The sequence below is a fragment of the Orycteropus afer genome, unplaced genomic scaffold, assembly GCF_000298275.1.
Source record: "Orycteropus afer afer isolate SDZICR_OR568_19922 unplaced genomic scaffold, OryAfe1.0 scaffold00001, whole genome shotgun sequence".
NCBI classification, from domain to species: Eukaryota; Metazoa; Chordata; class Mammalia; order Tubulidentata; family Orycteropodidae; genus Orycteropus; species Orycteropus afer.
The window spans coordinates 6,694,153-6,710,819 of record NW_006921588.1 but is presented as its reverse complement, the minus strand read 5'-3'; the positions used below and the strand labels follow the sequence as shown (position 1 = coordinate 6,710,819).

The following is a 16,667-nucleotide window of genomic DNA, read 5'->3' as shown; positions in this document are numbered from 1 at the left end:
GCTACCCTCATTTATCTCTAAGATGCCATCAGCATTAAAAAAAAAAAAAAGCTGCCCTGAAGTTGATTAAACTCATAGCGACCCCTCCTTGAGTTTCCGAGGCGGTATCTCTACGGAAGTAGATTACCCGATCTTCCTTCCAAGGGTTTGAACCGCCAGCCTTCTGGTTAGCAGTCAAATGCCTTGGGCACTACACTACCAGAGCTCCTGCCATGGGAATATCTTGATCTAAAGATAATCTGCAAGAACATTTCACATAAAGTTTATTAAGAGAAATTTTTAAGAAGATTAATGTTAAGAAGGGGGGATCACAACAAAAATCAATGACTACTAAACAATCTTCCATCTTATTTAAACTTCCAGACCCTTCCTACAAACCAATGGATGTAGTTTTTTTAATATAAGATTTCAATTCTTCTTGGAGAACGAATCAGTTTATTGCCTAGTCCCTCTGAGATTATCACTGTTCATAATAATATGAAAGAAAGCATTTGTTCTTCTCTTAAACATATCTTCCATAGCTCCATTCAAATAGGTACTTCATTTGCACTGAAGTAAGCATCTTGGCATTCGTGTTTTGTGTTCACTAACTATAAAGGAATGCTCTTTCAAAAGTTTAGACTATAGCTCTTTCCATTGTTCTAATTTATCTGTTCCAAACATGGAGGAGGAACTAGAATAGCTTCATTAAATAAACAGATTCTTTCTAGCCTACTTAAATTGCAATAAGAAGATCTTGCTCTCTTTTATTAGCTACAAATCACATTGGAAAACTGTGACATGGAGTATGAACGGAGTTTCAAACTTCCTGAATCAATTAAGGGTGTTGCAAAAGGTCATTAAAGTTGTATCTGCCCACAGAACTGGAATTAGTGAAGCAGGCCTATTTTGGTTCTCTGTAGAGTCAATGTTGTTGTTGTTGTTATGTGCCATCGAGTCGGCCCCGACTCATAGCGACCCCTCCTTGGGTTTCCGAGGCAGTATCACTACGGAAGTAGGATTGCCCAACCTTCCTTCCGAGGAGTGGCTGGTGGGTTTGAACCGCCAGCCGTCTGGTTAGCAGGCAAGTGTCTTAGCCACTATGCTACCAGAGCTCCTTGTAGAGTCAATAGGTTCAGAATTTTTTTTTTTTTTTTTTTTTTGATGAATTTTACTAAACCCACTTACCTTTTAAACCAAAGTATTTATACATAAAGCTAAGTCATTGAGAGAGGATGGAAACAGGAACTTAAAAAGGCAATCTTCACAACTGTGTATAATATCCAGATGGAAAAATCTGAGAACCCACCCAAAGGCCTTTTGACTACAAGGCAGTGCAAAGTGGAGTGGTTAAATAGCTTGCTTCCTCCTAAGCAGGCCTCCTTCAGCAGACATTTCAAAGGTCTTGGCTTTGAGAAAATAAAACTTCACTGTCTCACAAAAATACGAAAGTCCTGACCAGTGCACTATTTATTGTTAGCAAACATTTTTGCAGATGTTTAGAAACATTATTTATTTATTCAATTACTGGCAAGCTATCACAAGTAATCTTTAAGAACTAAAGTTGCATTTAACCACAATCCACAGCTAATGCCTTAAGAATTGAGACCAGGTTTTATGTTGGCAAAACCTAAGCTGATTCACTGTTAATAGCTGCTGAAATTTCAGTACCTAACATATAATTAGGAAGCAAGTCTAGAATCTTGGTTGAAGCAAATTTTCAACCATTTTAAGCCACAAATATGCATGATAATGATTCATATTTTCCCCTATCATTTGTACTTATTCCTTGCTGATATTTGTTTACTTAAAAGAAGAAAGACTCTTTTTTTTTTTATGGTTTGGAAACTTTACATCAATATGAGATGTATAATGTATTAGGCCATATCATGTTGACCTACTAATAATGCACAACAGAGCTAGCACTGACATTCAATACATACAATAAGCTTTGTTAAACTTTTCCCAGGAAAATCTGGAAAGAATTTTTACGCTGCCAAGAGTAGCTTTGTTTTCCCTGAATTTCTCAATTAGGTTAATAAAATCCAGAAACCCTTCAGTTAGTGACAAACTCTTTTCTTTTTGTTTAATGATTCCATCTACTGTTAAAACAAAGAATAGCAATTGTCTAGCTTCATTTCAACTATATAATTAATAAATATAAAGTACTTGTGTAATGTTCATGGGTGTTAAATTCTTATTAAACAGAAAATTAAAATACCCATTGGCCTTAGAGGAAATTTACTATGGTAGGCTGCTATTGATGTATTTAATAAACAGATTCAGAATTTTTAGCATTCTTTTACTACTTAGAAAATTGTGTAGGGATAAAATATAATTGTAAAAATTTGATTTGTTGATTTTTTTTTCAAAATGTAAGCATGTTTATAAGGGCATATTCACAAATTAGTTCACTGGAAGAAAGAAGAAATTATTTATTTCAAAATATCCCTGCTTTAAACTATTAAGCTTTAAAATATGATTTGTGTGTGGTCAAAGCCTAATTACACAACTAATTATGGTGCTGAAATTTCGTAAGTGATAGCTCTAAATCTCTTAAGTTTTCCAAGAAATATGATAAATTCTAAAAGACAAAGGTAATTCTTTAGAAAAGCCTATAAATAAAATGAAAATTGACACTTTCTACTTGAAACAAAATGAGATCCAAAGATATGCCATTGAACCTCTAAGAAAGAGTTTTCTTTACTCTTTAAGTGAATATTCCTACTGGAATGTTTTATCTGTTATTCCAGAATTAACAGATATGTATTTGTGCATGCATTTTTAGTACTGGGAAACTTCCAAAAAGGATCCATTAATTTTCAAGTTTGAAAGGGTTTTATTCTTAGATAGCTATTGAACATAGTCATGGTAGCATAATAACAATTATATTTCAGTAAAACCTAACATGATGGCATCTAACTTTTTTCCAGTCGTTGACGGAGGATGCTCCCATCTTGGTCAGGTTTATGCAGATAGAGACATCTGGAAGCCAGAACCATGCCAAATATGCGTCTGTGACTCAGGAGCTGTTCTCTGCGATGACATAATATGTGATGAACAAGAATTAGACTGTCCAAGCCCAGAGATCCCATTTGGAGAATGTTGCGCAGTTTGCCCACAGCCTCCAACAGCTGTGAGTTTTATTAAAAAAAAGAAAAGAAATTCAAATCTGTAAGATTCGTATATTCACATGAATAGCTCTATGCTGGTTACCTAGTGCCATTGTTACAGGAAATATACCACAAATAGGATGGCCTTTACAAACAGGAGTTTATTCTCTTACAGTTTGGGAGGCCAGAAGGCCGCGTTCAAAGTGCCAAGTTCTAGGGGTTATGTGAAAGCCCCTCAACCTTGGGCTTCAGCTCTGCCTGTTGCTCCTGCCCCACTGAATCTAGAGGCATCTCTTCACTCAGGCAACTACTAGCTGCTGAGGCTAACAAGCCCAAGGTTGACAAATAAAACGGCACAATCCCAATGTTACCAAACCACACAGCAAGCCATTAACTTAGGTCCATTGAAAGTCCCAAGGTCAGCAGAGCATGGCAGACTGCTGAACAATGACATGGCTACATGCAGGGTTCAAGGTGCCATAAGCTGGAGACTGTTCCCCAAGGCTTCTCCTTCTATACTGGAAGCAGACCACATCCCTAAGGCAACTACACATCTGCTCACAGTATATTCCACCATGGAGCTGATTACCAGTCTCATCCTGGGGAGTACTACATCCAGCTGCCCAGCCACTCAATCAGACCCAGCCAAGGTGACACACAAACTTAACCATCACAAGTTCCTAAATCATATTTTGGCTCATTCTTTTATCATTTTGTCTTATTTATTAATCAATAATTGAATAGGCTCTCAGAGTCATCTATTGCTAGTATCTGTCTTCATAATAAAATTAATCATCACCTTCATTTACCACATGTTTTTGAGCTATAATACATTTTCCAATATCTTTGGACTAACATCTTTTGGAGCAAAAATTTGCTGAGTGTGATACTTTATTTCTTAATGAATTGTCCAAGTACATTGAGGAAAATAGTTCTGGCTCAGATTACCTCCAGTGATATCACTATTACAAACATTATTGCCTAAAGGCTTCTTGTTGTTGTTGTTGTTATGTGCCGTCGAGTCAGCCCTGACTCATAGCGACCCCTCCTTGGGTTTCCGAGGCAGTATCACTACGGAAGTTGGATTGCCCAACCTTCCTTCCGAGGAGTGGCTGGTGGGTTTGAACCGCCAGCCTTCTGGTTAGCAGTCAAGTGACTTAGCCACTATGCTACCAGAGCTCCATAAAGGCTTCTAGTGTTTCTTAAATATTCTACAGAACCAAACTACTTAGGAAAAAATAATGCAAATAATATATTTCCTTTGGTTTATGCTCAATTAGAAAATTAACAAGAGCAAGTTAGACATAAAACACCTATTTGAAGTACAACCTCAGCTCTGTTAAAACAATGAACATGAACAGAAAATATACAACAATCATTTGTACCTAACTGCGTTTAGGTTCCTAAAATGTTAAAAGGGAAAGTGTATCTGAGCTACCAATTTACATACAGGGTAGATAGAGATATGGGCAGTAACCCAGTTTTGCTTATTATCTCACTTATTAGAACGAGAACGAAAACAACATGCCTAGCTCTTGATCAACATAAACCTCTCCTGTGAGAAGTCTGATGGGTTTAAGAGATAGATTCACACATACAACAAAAATATGGGCAATGTAGAAGATCATGCAGTGTAATCAAGTGATTTAGTATGTAAGGAACAAGAATAGTTTACTTCTTCATGCTTAAGAATGTATTTCTTTCTATATAAACATGCATTCTTCAAGTTATTAGCAGTCAGAGAGAAAATGAAAGTCATGGTTGTCAAACAATCACATTGAGATTACAAGTAAAAGGTGAATGTTCCAATTTTAAAAGTAGGGATTAAATGTGATTTGGATTAAGAAATAAACATGCAATTTGGGACAAACTCCTTGGGAAAGTTGTTCCTATGTCTTATTTAATATTTATCTTTTCCGTTTATTAGCCTACTCGCCCTACTGATGGTCACGGAGTTCAAGGCCCCAAAGGAGATCCAGTAAGTCAAAATTATTTATTGAAATGAAATGCATGTTCATTATCATTCCAGTAGTTTGATTTCTTTTTTTTTGTTTCTTGTCATATCCTTCCCAGATCTGAACTTTCAGGATTGATACATTTGCTAAGATATTTAAATAAAGGCATAAAATGAAAAACAGAGTCCATAATTGTACACGTAAAGATTCAAATTTCCCAAACTATATACAATTTCTTTATCTTCATTATCAGTGTGGAAAATAAAATATAAGTCCATACTGAAAAGAACAAATTACACTAAAATTATTCAAATGAATTGGATGAAAGTGTATTTACTCCCAAGAAAATATATAACTTATACTGATTGCTCCTCTTACCAAGTAGAGAAGCTATAATGTGATAATGATTCTGAATTACTAGGACTTCTCACTCTCTTATCTTTGATTTTTTTTTTTTTTTTTTTTAAGGGCCCTCCTGGTATTCCTGGGAGAAATGGTGACCCTGGTATTCCTGGACAACCAGGTTCCCCGGGTGCCCCTGGCGCCCCTGGCGTCTGTCAATCATGTGCTCCTGGTGGTCAGGTAATTTACAGAACTGAAATAGCCATTCCCTTTAAAACTAGCTAAGGAGTGTGGCATAGTGGGTAAGGAATTTGGCTGCCAACCACAGGGTTGATGTTCAAACCCACCCACCAGCTCGTCCATGGGAGGAAGATGAAGCAATCTGCTTCCATAATGATTTACAGCCTTGGAAACACAGTAGGCTTTGCTGAATCTAAATCAATTTGATGGCAGTGGGTTTTTGGGTTTTTGTTTGTTGTGTATTTTTTTAAAAGGACCTCTGGTGGTGTTGTGGTTAAGGCATCAGGCTGCTAGCAAAATGGTTGCTGGTTCAAACCCACCAGGCATGGGAGAAAAAGGAGTCAATGTGCTTCCTTATGGAAGGAATGAAAAAAAAAAAAAAAAAACAAAACCTCGTTGTGGAGTAGTTTCCCACTCATAGAGACCCCTCCTTGGGTTTCTGAGAAAGTATCTCTACAGAAGTAGATTGCTCAATCTTCCTTTCCAGAAAGTAGATTGCCCAATCTTCCTTTCCAGGAGTGCCTGGTGGGTTTGAACCATTAGCCTTTTGTTAGCGACCAAATGCCTCAGGCATTAGCTGCCAGAACTTTGAAAACCCTGTGGGTTTGTTCTGAGGGGGAATTGACCCAGTGGGTGATGAAACTACTTAGTTTATCTTATTTTCTTTAAACTATATTACATCTCACAATTGTTCTACATGTGTTCTCTGATTTCATGTTTTAACAATTATTATTTAGTGCTTCTATACGCCAGACACTAAGTGCTTTATAAATACTCACTTTTCCTCATAATTGCATTATTCCCCTGAGTTGCAGAGCACATATGATGCATGTACTATGTTTTAGAAATGAACCTTCAACTCCCAAAAGAAACAACCTACAGAATTTATAAATTGCTGTAGCTCTCCCCTATTCCCTTTCCAACTCCAATCATAAAGTCTCTGAAAGTTTGGGCAAGATGCAGATGAAAAAATGTGGATGCTCTTTGTTGACTTCAAATTTCAGTGCACATCGTGCTCTTTCTGAGTAACATGGAAACTAACATTCTGTTTGTAAAACAAATACAAAGAAAGAAAGATAAATAAAAGTAAATTTGTGCTGCATGGAGTTAAGATAAATTAGAAAACACATGCACACAAATCTTGATGAGTTTTAAAAAATACTTTCCAAAAATCCATTCAGCAAGAAGTGAAGCATATCCTCTAACTTATTCTTATCCTGATAAATAAATCCCATCTCTACACTGAGAACTGAAAATAAAACAAGTTCCAAAGAAATCCAATAAGCATTCAGACTTTCTATTATTTTTGTGCTTATTTCTTATGGAGATTTTTATTTTTGAGTGAATCATATCACTCAGAAGCCAAAAGACATATATTTTACTTGTGTCAGTAACCATTTAGGAAACTTAACTTCTCCATATTTGCATTCAAAATAGAAATTTGAATTATAAAGTCTCAAAGCTCTTTCAAGCTCAGTTTATGATCCTCTGTTTTCAATGTTAAAGGTATTGCTTAGAAATAGTAGTTTGAGTAACAGTAATATTTAGAATTAACACTACATAGAGTTAGTTGGGAGCTCTTTTAGCATAGTGCCTAAGGCAGCCACTTCTCTGGAGGAAGATGGGACAATCTACTTCCATAGTGATACTGCCTCGGAAATCCAAGGAGGGGTTGCAATGAGTTGGGTCGACTGGAGGGCACCTAACAACAGAGTTAGTTGAAAGGCGGGGCAATCTACTTCTGTAAAGATGTAACACCTTGGAAACCCGATGGGGATTGCTATGAGTTGGAGATGAATCCATGGCAGTCGGTTTGGTTTTTGGTTTAAGTTAGTTGAAAGACTTGCATTCTGTAGGATATCTAATATCTAAAGCTACAAAGAAACAGAACAAGCAAGATAAATAATGCATTCCACACCCAATATGTATAACATCTTCTGGCATCCAGAAGCTATCAGTGAATAGTAGATGATGTCCTTCTAAATACTTTGGAAAAGGACTATGATCTACCTACTAACACATATCTGTTGGTCTCTTTGGTACAGAACTATTCCCCCCAGTTTGATTCATATGACGTCAAGGCTGGTGGAGCAGGAGCGCTGGGAGGATATCCTGGGCCAGCTGTATGTACAAATCTTCCTTAACATTTTAGAGCATTAACTAGCCTTCAAGTTTGTTAAATCTTGGACAGTTGTTCTTTTAGGAATACAGTATTGTTATGAAATCGTACAAAGTAGCCTACAAAAGTTGGACAAGGAAATGGTGGCATTTTTTGTTCCTTCTTTTATCTGAACTCATTCTTTCCTCACCACCTTTCCTTTCATAAGTTTTGCCACTCTTTCCTTCTTTATACAACCAACTACCTATACTGGGGCCTCACAGGCCTTCATGTTTGTCTCACACTCCTATGTAGTCCTTATTTTTAACTACGTTTTATTTTCTGTTCTCACTTTTCCTTCTTTTCAAATGAGTTGCTCAGAACCCTTTTTTGATGTCTTTTCATGTCTTAAATGCTACTTTCTAGATGCCCATTCAAATGATGGATAGGTAGTATAACAATCTGTTTCACCTTAGATCTTCAAATCAAACACAAATATTTCCAGAATTTGCTCAGTTTTTAAATTCATCTGCCTTTAATGGCAGATATTCACATTGCATCTGAAGGGTTTCCTTCAATGTAAATGGACTAAAGAAGAAAATGTCAAAAAGCATTGTAATGTGGGGACATTTACAGGAAACACAGTATCCCATGTAAATGACCCTTATTATGCCACAGCCTCTGGGGAAGAGTGCTGATGGGGAAGATGAAAATTTCACTCTATGCAACAGTGTATGCAGGTGCAAATGCAAGCATGGGCATGACGCTGGATTCTCTGATTATGGAGGATTACTCTCCAGATCAATGTGCCTCTTATTTGTGATTTTCAAAACTGTTGGGACAAAACTTGAGCCAACAGATTGAAATGACCAGTTAAAGAAAGCCCCTTAGAATTGGTGTAAATTAAATTGGAAAACTGCAATTCTACAGTTTTGGGGGCTATGGTTTTTATGTTGCTGTTGTTTTGTTTTTAATATCTTTCAAACTCAGGAGGAAAATGTTCATTATTTAGGCAAATGTGGGGTTTAACACAACTGCATCCTCATTATGAATCTTTTTTTTTCAATCAGCTATACTTTTTTAAAAACAAACAAAAAAAAACTAAATAGGACTATTACTTTTTGACATCCAAAAAAAGGATCACAAGGGAATATTCCATTACAAATTGTCTTATAAATTTAATATCAGTGTTTAAAAACAGCAATACCATACTACTGAAAGTTTTCTACTTTAATCTGTATTTATGAACAATAATAAATCAAATAGTTATTAGGTAACTCTACTCTATTTATGAAATCATCAAGCTTACATACCTCTGTGAGATCTATGTTAATATACATTTTTGATTGATTTACATTATTTTAGAAATTTGGATTTGGGGACTTATAGTAAGCAGACAAACATTTTTTCACATAGAGTTGGACTGCCAGGTGAAAAATTTGTTCTTCACCAGTGCTAGTATCATCCTAATATTGCAGGGATCTTCATAGCACTTCATATTGATGTTTTCATATTTTGAAGTCCCCTTTATAGGAGATTCATGTCAATATTTTATAATGTTATGAGTAATTTTTACTGAATCAGTGGGAATTTAATTTAGAGTGATAGTTTCTTACTGAGAGCTACTTTGTAGAACTCACAAAATTAATCATATTCAAGAATAGTTACTCAGTAGTGAGCTTAGTTATCCTTATTTTAAAGACGTCAATATTATTCTTACAAAGTTATCTCTTTGATGAATGAATAAAGTATATTTCATATGCATTTGTTTTGTATTTATCATTCACATTTACATTCCAGGGTCCCCCAGGCCCTCCTGGTCCCCCCGGTACATCTGGCCATCCTGGTGCCCCTGTAAGTATAGCCCTTAGCTGGACTTTTGTCTTCATGCATATTGTACAAATCAAATTAATATAAAGTCCTGCTTTAATTTTTTTCATTCCCAGCATGCATAGTCTCAAATAAGTAGATATATCCTTACCCAGAAATGGATTGTTCCTTTAAAGATGCTGAAATTCTATTTGTAACACCTTTACACTAACAACTATTAACAATTCAAACCTTGGTAATATTAAACCACATGTTCAAGTGCATGTTATATTGCTTCAAGTTCAAAACAGTTCATTTACAATGTAGTGCTACATAATGAAGTGGAACAAATTAACTGTATTCTTACCTGGAAAGAAAATAGGTCAATCTTTATAAACTGGAATCAGCTTCTTAGACTCACAAAAACTGATTTCTTATTGTCTTCAAGGTATAAATGATTCATAAAAAATTATGTTGCTTTCAAAATATTTACATATGATTCAATCCTTTAGGGTTCTCCAGGATACCAAGGTCCCCCTGGTGAACCCGGACAAGCTGGTCCTTCAGTAAGTAATAATTCAATCTCTACTTAGTAAGTTACAAATTCCACATATAAACTATCTTCAATTTCTAAAACATATAAATCCCTATGAAGTGTAGATTAAATTTATGACTCAATTTTAAAATAATAAATAGCATTTTCATAGTAGTTGAACTAGTTTCCAAGATCTTTTGAGTTCTTTAAATAGTTTAGACATCTTCGAGACATTCACTATTTAATTCCCTGGCTCATTAGATGTCAGAACAGTCCCAGTGCTGCTATAGATCATTTCTCTATTAAATATAGATGTCATTTTCTTCGTGGTATTCAGTTCATCCTTATATTTCATTTTATGATATATCGTTTCTTAAACTTAATTTTTATTTTAGAAGTAAGTGTAATCTAATAGAGTCCTCCAGAAGGACACACTGCGCAAGCAGGCAAGTAAGGTGGAATTAGTTTAATTTGATATTTCAAAATATTTAGAAACACATATGTCCTTAGTACATTTGGATTTATAAATATACACACATATAAAACATAGATACATAATGCTTTTATTTCTATTGAAATAAATTTAATAAACAGTAAATGTTATATATGGTACAAGTATAATACTAACTCAGTAAGTATCAATTTCATAATGAACCACACTGAAAGTATTTTCTAAAAGAAGATTCCCTCCAAGAATACACATAAAATAAAATAATAAATTGATGTAGCAGAAAAATTACAAATGTATTTGCTTTTTTTTTTTGGTTGCATATTAATTATTTCCTAATTTACAGGGCCCTCCAGGACCTCCTGGTGCTATAGGTCCAGCTGGTCCTGCTGGAAAAGATGTAAGTTTTTAAGGATTGACTATAGATACAGCAAAGTTCAACTCGGAATATTCTAAGTAGCATGTACTATTTGGCAGAATCTTCAAGGGAAAACCTTATTTAGAAAACTGTTGATGTCTTAACATTTTAGCTCATATTAATCTTTGAATATTTGTACAATATTTGCATAGCTAGATATACCATTTATTGAATTCTAGACAAATAGAACTCGGACATATGCTTCTTGACGTTCTCAACAAGACCGGGTCAGTTAAGGATATATCACTTAACTGGAACAGAAATAATTTTCTTCTCACTTCCTCTTATAAGTGAGAGCAATATCAGTACTTTATGAACTTTAAAACTTACAAAGATCTTTAATATTATGCCACTGTATCTTTCTCATTTAATTTCCAATGGTAAATTCTTCTCACTGGGTTGAGGGATGATCATAATATGTCAGTGAGGAGAGACCTGCATTATGTTTTCGTAAGTTTATATCAAGATGGAAGAAGTCTTCATTTTTTCTAAGAAAGTAATCTAAGAATTGTACCTTTAGTCCAATTATTTTGATGAAGTATTGGTGAGAAATATGAAAAGTAATTAGTTCCCTAATTGTCTGTAATGTATTTTCTCATACACAAACACATATAAATCCTTTATTTCTCCACCTAGGGAGAATCAGGAAGACCTGGACGAACTGGAGAGAGAGGACTGCCTGGACCTCCAGTAAGTCTTCAGCATTCAATAAATAAGTTGGAACAATCACAATTATTTTAGTTTGAAAATTATTCTATAACTAAATTAAATTTAAAAGGAGAAAACACTTTACTACTAGATTGTAATTATATTTGAAAGCTGATCCATATTTTTTCTCTTAATTATTTTTAGGGTATCAAAGGTCCTGCTGGCATGCCTGGATTCCCTGGTATGAAAGGACACAGAGTAAGTGGAGTTTCTAAGTTGTTTATAACCTGTCTCACTTGACTGTCTTTACTAGGGAATTCTGTGTGTCTCCAAAATGATTGATTCTGACTACGAATTTTCTGCTCTTAACAACACTGTAGCTCATGTTAATCTTTGAATAGCTGTACAATATTTCCATAGAAAAATAAGTCTAGCAGCTTTATGTTTACAAAACCAACTGGCTATTCTATGCAAGCTTATTCAGCTAATTTTGTATGGAGGTGCATGGAAATCATTGGGAATGTATAATTTAATTTTCTTACCCATTATTGGAACAAATGAAAAAAAAATTATTGACAACTCTATGTTATTCATTGAATCTAGCAAATTTATACTGTGCTAAAACATTAAGTAGACTCCAACAACTGAGCTAAAATCTAACAACTTGATAGAAATAAGACTTCTGAAGCTGCTATTTGTACTCTATAGTTAAGGCAACTTCTTAATTAGACTAACCAACAACACAACAACATACTTCCTGGTTAGTTCACATATTTTTGCTATGAAATAAATGTCTTATAGGCCTTTAAAACCATTTTAAATTATTTAAATCAGTGTTGAAATGTTTGCTATGTAGTAAAAATGAGTTACATTGTAGATCATTAACAGTTTTTTTTTTTTTTTTAACCATTTTTATGTATTTCATAGGGATTTGATGGACGAAATGGAGAAAAAGGTGACACAGGTGCTCCTGGATTAAAGGTAAACCATAATAAAATAATCTCACAATTAGTTAATTTATAAATTTTATACCTATGTTTAATATTCATATTTTACAGTTTAGTTTTTTCTTAAATTTATCTGAGTTTTGCCTTTAGAAGATGAGTAATAATTACTGAGATATTCTATTACACCTTACATGAAAGTTAACTTGAAGTGTTCAGATTAGATATTATTGAATAGCAATGATCACTTTCATTTAGTCAAGTTTTCAAAAGGTAGAAATTAAGATTTCTGAGACATGAAGTACTAACACAAATTAGATTTGTTAAAATGTACCTTCTTCTTAATTTCTGTAAGAGTTTCTTTATAATATGTTGCAATAAAAACTTATAAAAAATCTCTTTTTATTACATAAAATACCATATTTTATATCTCTAGGGTGAAAATGGTCTTCCTGGTGAAAATGGAGCTCCTGGACCAATGGTAATTACACCTATTATCATATAATTTTCGGTTTTATTATAAACTTCCCTCCTCACAAATCAACAGTTCTTGAAGACTTTAAGATAAAACTATACTTTTAATTTACACTGTAGGGTCCAAGAGGGGCTTCTGGTGAAAGGGGACGACCTGGGCTTCCTGGAGCTGCGGTAGGTATCATCACCAACATTGTCTAACTGCAACCTAAAGAGACAGATATAAGAATCCCAGTCAGATTTCCAGGTTGTGAAAGTCTGCAGGAAAATATTTCTATAAAATCATAAAAAGTCAGCTTCATAAAATTTTGATCATAATTATGGGAAGAAGAATAAGTGTTTTATAAAGTATCTTTTTTTGTTGTTCTAATTTTAACTTTGCATGTATTATTAGAGGCATGTATTTACATTCCAATTTTTAAAACACAGAATTTAATCCTCCTGTATTATAGTATTGCTGTCTAAATCAGCATTTTAGCAATTTGACTCAAATCTATAATTAGTAAGCAGATTCAAAATACCCTTCAGGAAATAGCAACTTAATTGAGAATTTTTGTCAAAATTTTATTTGTGACTAGACTTTCAGAGGGAGCGCTGGTGGCATAGTGCCTAAGGCATTTGACTGCTAACCAGAAGGCTGGAGGTTCAAACACACCAGCCTCTCCTTGGAAGGAAGGTTGGGCAATCTACTTCCATAGTGAGATCTTCTCGGAAACCCAAGGAGGGGTCGTTATGAGTCGGGTTCTACTCGATGGCATTGGGGTTAGCCTTTCAGAATTAAGATATTTGAGACGAATTTCTCTTTTTAGGGAGCTCGAGGCAATGATGGTGCTCGAGGTAGTGATGGTCTACCAGTAAGTAACTTTTTATCTAACTCTTCTTTGCTCCAGGGTAATGAGAGATTAAGTGCTATAGAATATGCATTCATTTTGGCTTCTATATTGACTATCTTTAAATATATATATACATATAAATGTTATTGTAAAACCAACACTCAACATTGCCAATAAAAACCTGATTGCAATTGATACTGAACCCATAAACAAAATCTAACTTTGATACTCCTTAAAGTACTTGACCAATTATTAATATCTGTTTGGTACTTACAATGCTAATATCCAATGTTATTGGATATTACAATTAAACCATTCCTGGAAAAAAATGCTAATTTTACCTTTATTTTATAAATAAGAGCACAAATACTCAGGACTAAGTAACCTGTACAAAGTTACAGAATTAATGACAAAAATCAAGGAAAATTAACTTTTCTAACTTTGCATTTCACTTTTTTTTTCGCACATTATTTCTCCTAACAATATTCATCCATGAATAATGAATACTTTCCTATGGGAGAAAGATGGCAGTGTGTGGCAGTATGCTTCCAAGAGATGAGATATCGTATGAGGCAGTTCTACTTTGTCTTTTAGGGTTGCTATGATTCAGAATGGACTAAGGGATTGAGTATTCTGCATAATTCATCTGCATAAAAATTTTCTGTATTTTGCATGGGTTTGTTTACTATTAATTAGTAGTACTAGCTTTAATGTGGGAGCTCTGGTAGCATAGTGGATAAGACACTTGCCTGCTAACCAGAGGGCTGGCGGTTCAAACCCACCAGCCACTCCTCAGAAGGAAGGTTGGGCAATCCTACTTCTGTAGTGATACTGCCTCGGAAACCCAAGGAGGGGTCGCTATGAGTCAGGTTTGACTCGACAGCACATAACAACAACAACAACAGAGCTTTAATGTACTTGATTATGAGCTCTTAACCTTGTTTTAATTTTTTTAGGGCCCCCCCGGTCCTCCAGGAACTGCGGGTTTCCCTGGTTCCCCTGGTGCTAAGGTAAATATGTATTTTCACCAAAGAATAGGAGTCCTGGTGGTACAATGCTTAAAGCAGTTGGTTGCTAACCAAAAGGTCAGGGGGTTGAAACCACCAGCTGTTCCTCACGAGAAAGATGTGGCAGTCTGCTTCTGTAAAGATTACAGCCTGGGAAGCCCTACGAGGCAGTTGTACTCTGTCCTCTAGGGTGACTATGAGTCAAATTCAATTCAACATCATTTTTTTTTTTTTTTTGAGGAGTGGTTTACAGAAGAATCTAAAATATATCTTGGAGACAATAGAAGAGTATTGACTTGCTTCTTGAAAATGATTTTTGTTACCAGTCAAAAGGATATCTTTAATCTATACAGGGTTTTAAAGCCCTTTTCTTGATTCACCTCTCCTGATAGCACTTCTACTGTTAACTCTGTGTTTTTCTTCTTCTTTCTGGGATAGTAGAGACAGCGCAGTCATGCACATATTTGCCATTTTTCTCTGCCTTGATGATTAGTGATTTTTCACGTCAGCTACAGCATATATACTACTTCAGCCTTTGGGAGACAGGTTTAAACAAGACTGAAGAGTAAACTGGCTCAGTGATCTGAAGTGGTAAGAGAAACTGACTTCTGAAGGTTTTATCCCTTAGGGTGAAGTTGGACCTGCAGGGTCTCCTGGTTCAAATGGCTCCCCTGGACTAAGAGGAGAACCTGGACCTCAGGGACATGCTGGTGCTCCAGGTCCTCCTGTGAGTAGCAAATATGTCCCTTGAGAAAGGAGTAGTTCTACACATATGGAAGCATATGTTTCAATGTTGCTGTCTTTTAAAATTGCCTTCTTAAAAAATTTTTGATTAGTGCTTTCTGCTTTCTACTAGCTGAGATAAACATTGATTGTTGATGGTTACACTCTTCTGGAATTTATGAATTGCATGCTTATGTAACACAGTAAAGCAGAAGATGGATGAGTTAGCTGACACTTTGGAGAATATGCCCTGAACTAACTACCTGTCATAATAATTAAGGGAAGGAACAAGACCAAAATTATCTCCTATTAATTTATTATTTAATAGCTTTGACCAAGTGCATACTATCCCTAATTTATTCAGATAATGCTAACTCTCTTTGCCTGTATTTTTAGGTGATATTCTATAGTTGGAGAAATCTCCTATTCTCTATAAAGCATCATGTTCATCAGGAAATTTCTTTTACCAACATATAAACAGCTTCAAATACATATGCATTAGTCACATTATTTTTTATATGCTCTTTTTTTCTCTAGGGTCCTGCTGGGAGTAACGGTAGTCCTGGTGGTAAAGGTGAAATGGTAAGCCGCCTCCCACACCTCACCCTCATCCACACACACATTCCTGGCTTCGTCCCATTTTGCCTAGTGATAGATTTGTGATGTTTAACTTAGATATTCAGAAAAGCAAGTTCAAGTTTGTCTTAGTCTAATATTAGTGTTACATGATTGTTTCTAGGGTCCTGCTGGCATTCCTGGAGCTCCAGGGTTGATGGGAGCTCGAGGTCCTCCAGGACCAGCTGGTACTAATGGCATTCCTGGACTTCGAGGTGCTGCAGTAAGTAGCCTATTTTCTCTTTGTTGCCTCAAATCTATGGCTTAATTTCCACAACAAAAATAGAGATCGTAATGATTTTGCTCCGTTTTGTTGAATATACATTGATTTCATTAAGCTTTTATACCTGAAATGTGTTACTAGTCACCAGCCACTCCTCGGAAGGAAGATGGAGAAATCTACTTCCTTAGTGATAGTGCCTCGGAAACCCAAGGAGGGGTCGCTATGAGTCGGGTCCGACTCGACGGCACATAACAACAACAACA

The 16,667-nt window shown here is 35.3% G+C and overlaps 1 protein-coding gene across 1 annotated transcript in view; it reads left to right on the top strand.

The window, feature by feature from the left end:
- Positions 1–16,667, top strand: part of COL3A1 (collagen type III alpha 1 chain) — a 52,411-nt gene that overhangs the window by 8,109 nt on the left and 27,635 nt on the right. Inside the window, exons 2-18 of the mRNA XM_007950334.2 lie at positions 2,913–3,115; positions 5,020–5,070; positions 5,516–5,629; positions 7,675–7,752; positions 9,528–9,581; positions 10,049–10,102; positions 10,866–10,919; positions 11,574–11,627; positions 11,790–11,843; positions 12,513–12,566; positions 12,966–13,010; positions 13,124–13,177; positions 13,813–13,857; positions 14,793–14,846; positions 15,472–15,570; positions 16,104–16,148; positions 16,306–16,404. Of these exons, the coding sequence (XP_007948525.1) occupies positions 2,913–3,115; positions 5,020–5,070; positions 5,516–5,629; positions 7,675–7,752; positions 9,528–9,581; positions 10,049–10,102; positions 10,866–10,919; positions 11,574–11,627; positions 11,790–11,843; positions 12,513–12,566; positions 12,966–13,010; positions 13,124–13,177; positions 13,813–13,857; positions 14,793–14,846; positions 15,472–15,570; positions 16,104–16,148; positions 16,306–16,404 (1,211 nt within the window). The remainder of the gene's footprint in view (positions 1–2,912; positions 3,116–5,019; positions 5,071–5,515; positions 5,630–7,674; positions 7,753–9,527; positions 9,582–10,048; positions 10,103–10,865; positions 10,920–11,573; positions 11,628–11,789; positions 11,844–12,512; positions 12,567–12,965; positions 13,011–13,123; positions 13,178–13,812; positions 13,858–14,792; positions 14,847–15,471; positions 15,571–16,103; positions 16,149–16,305; positions 16,405–16,667) is intronic.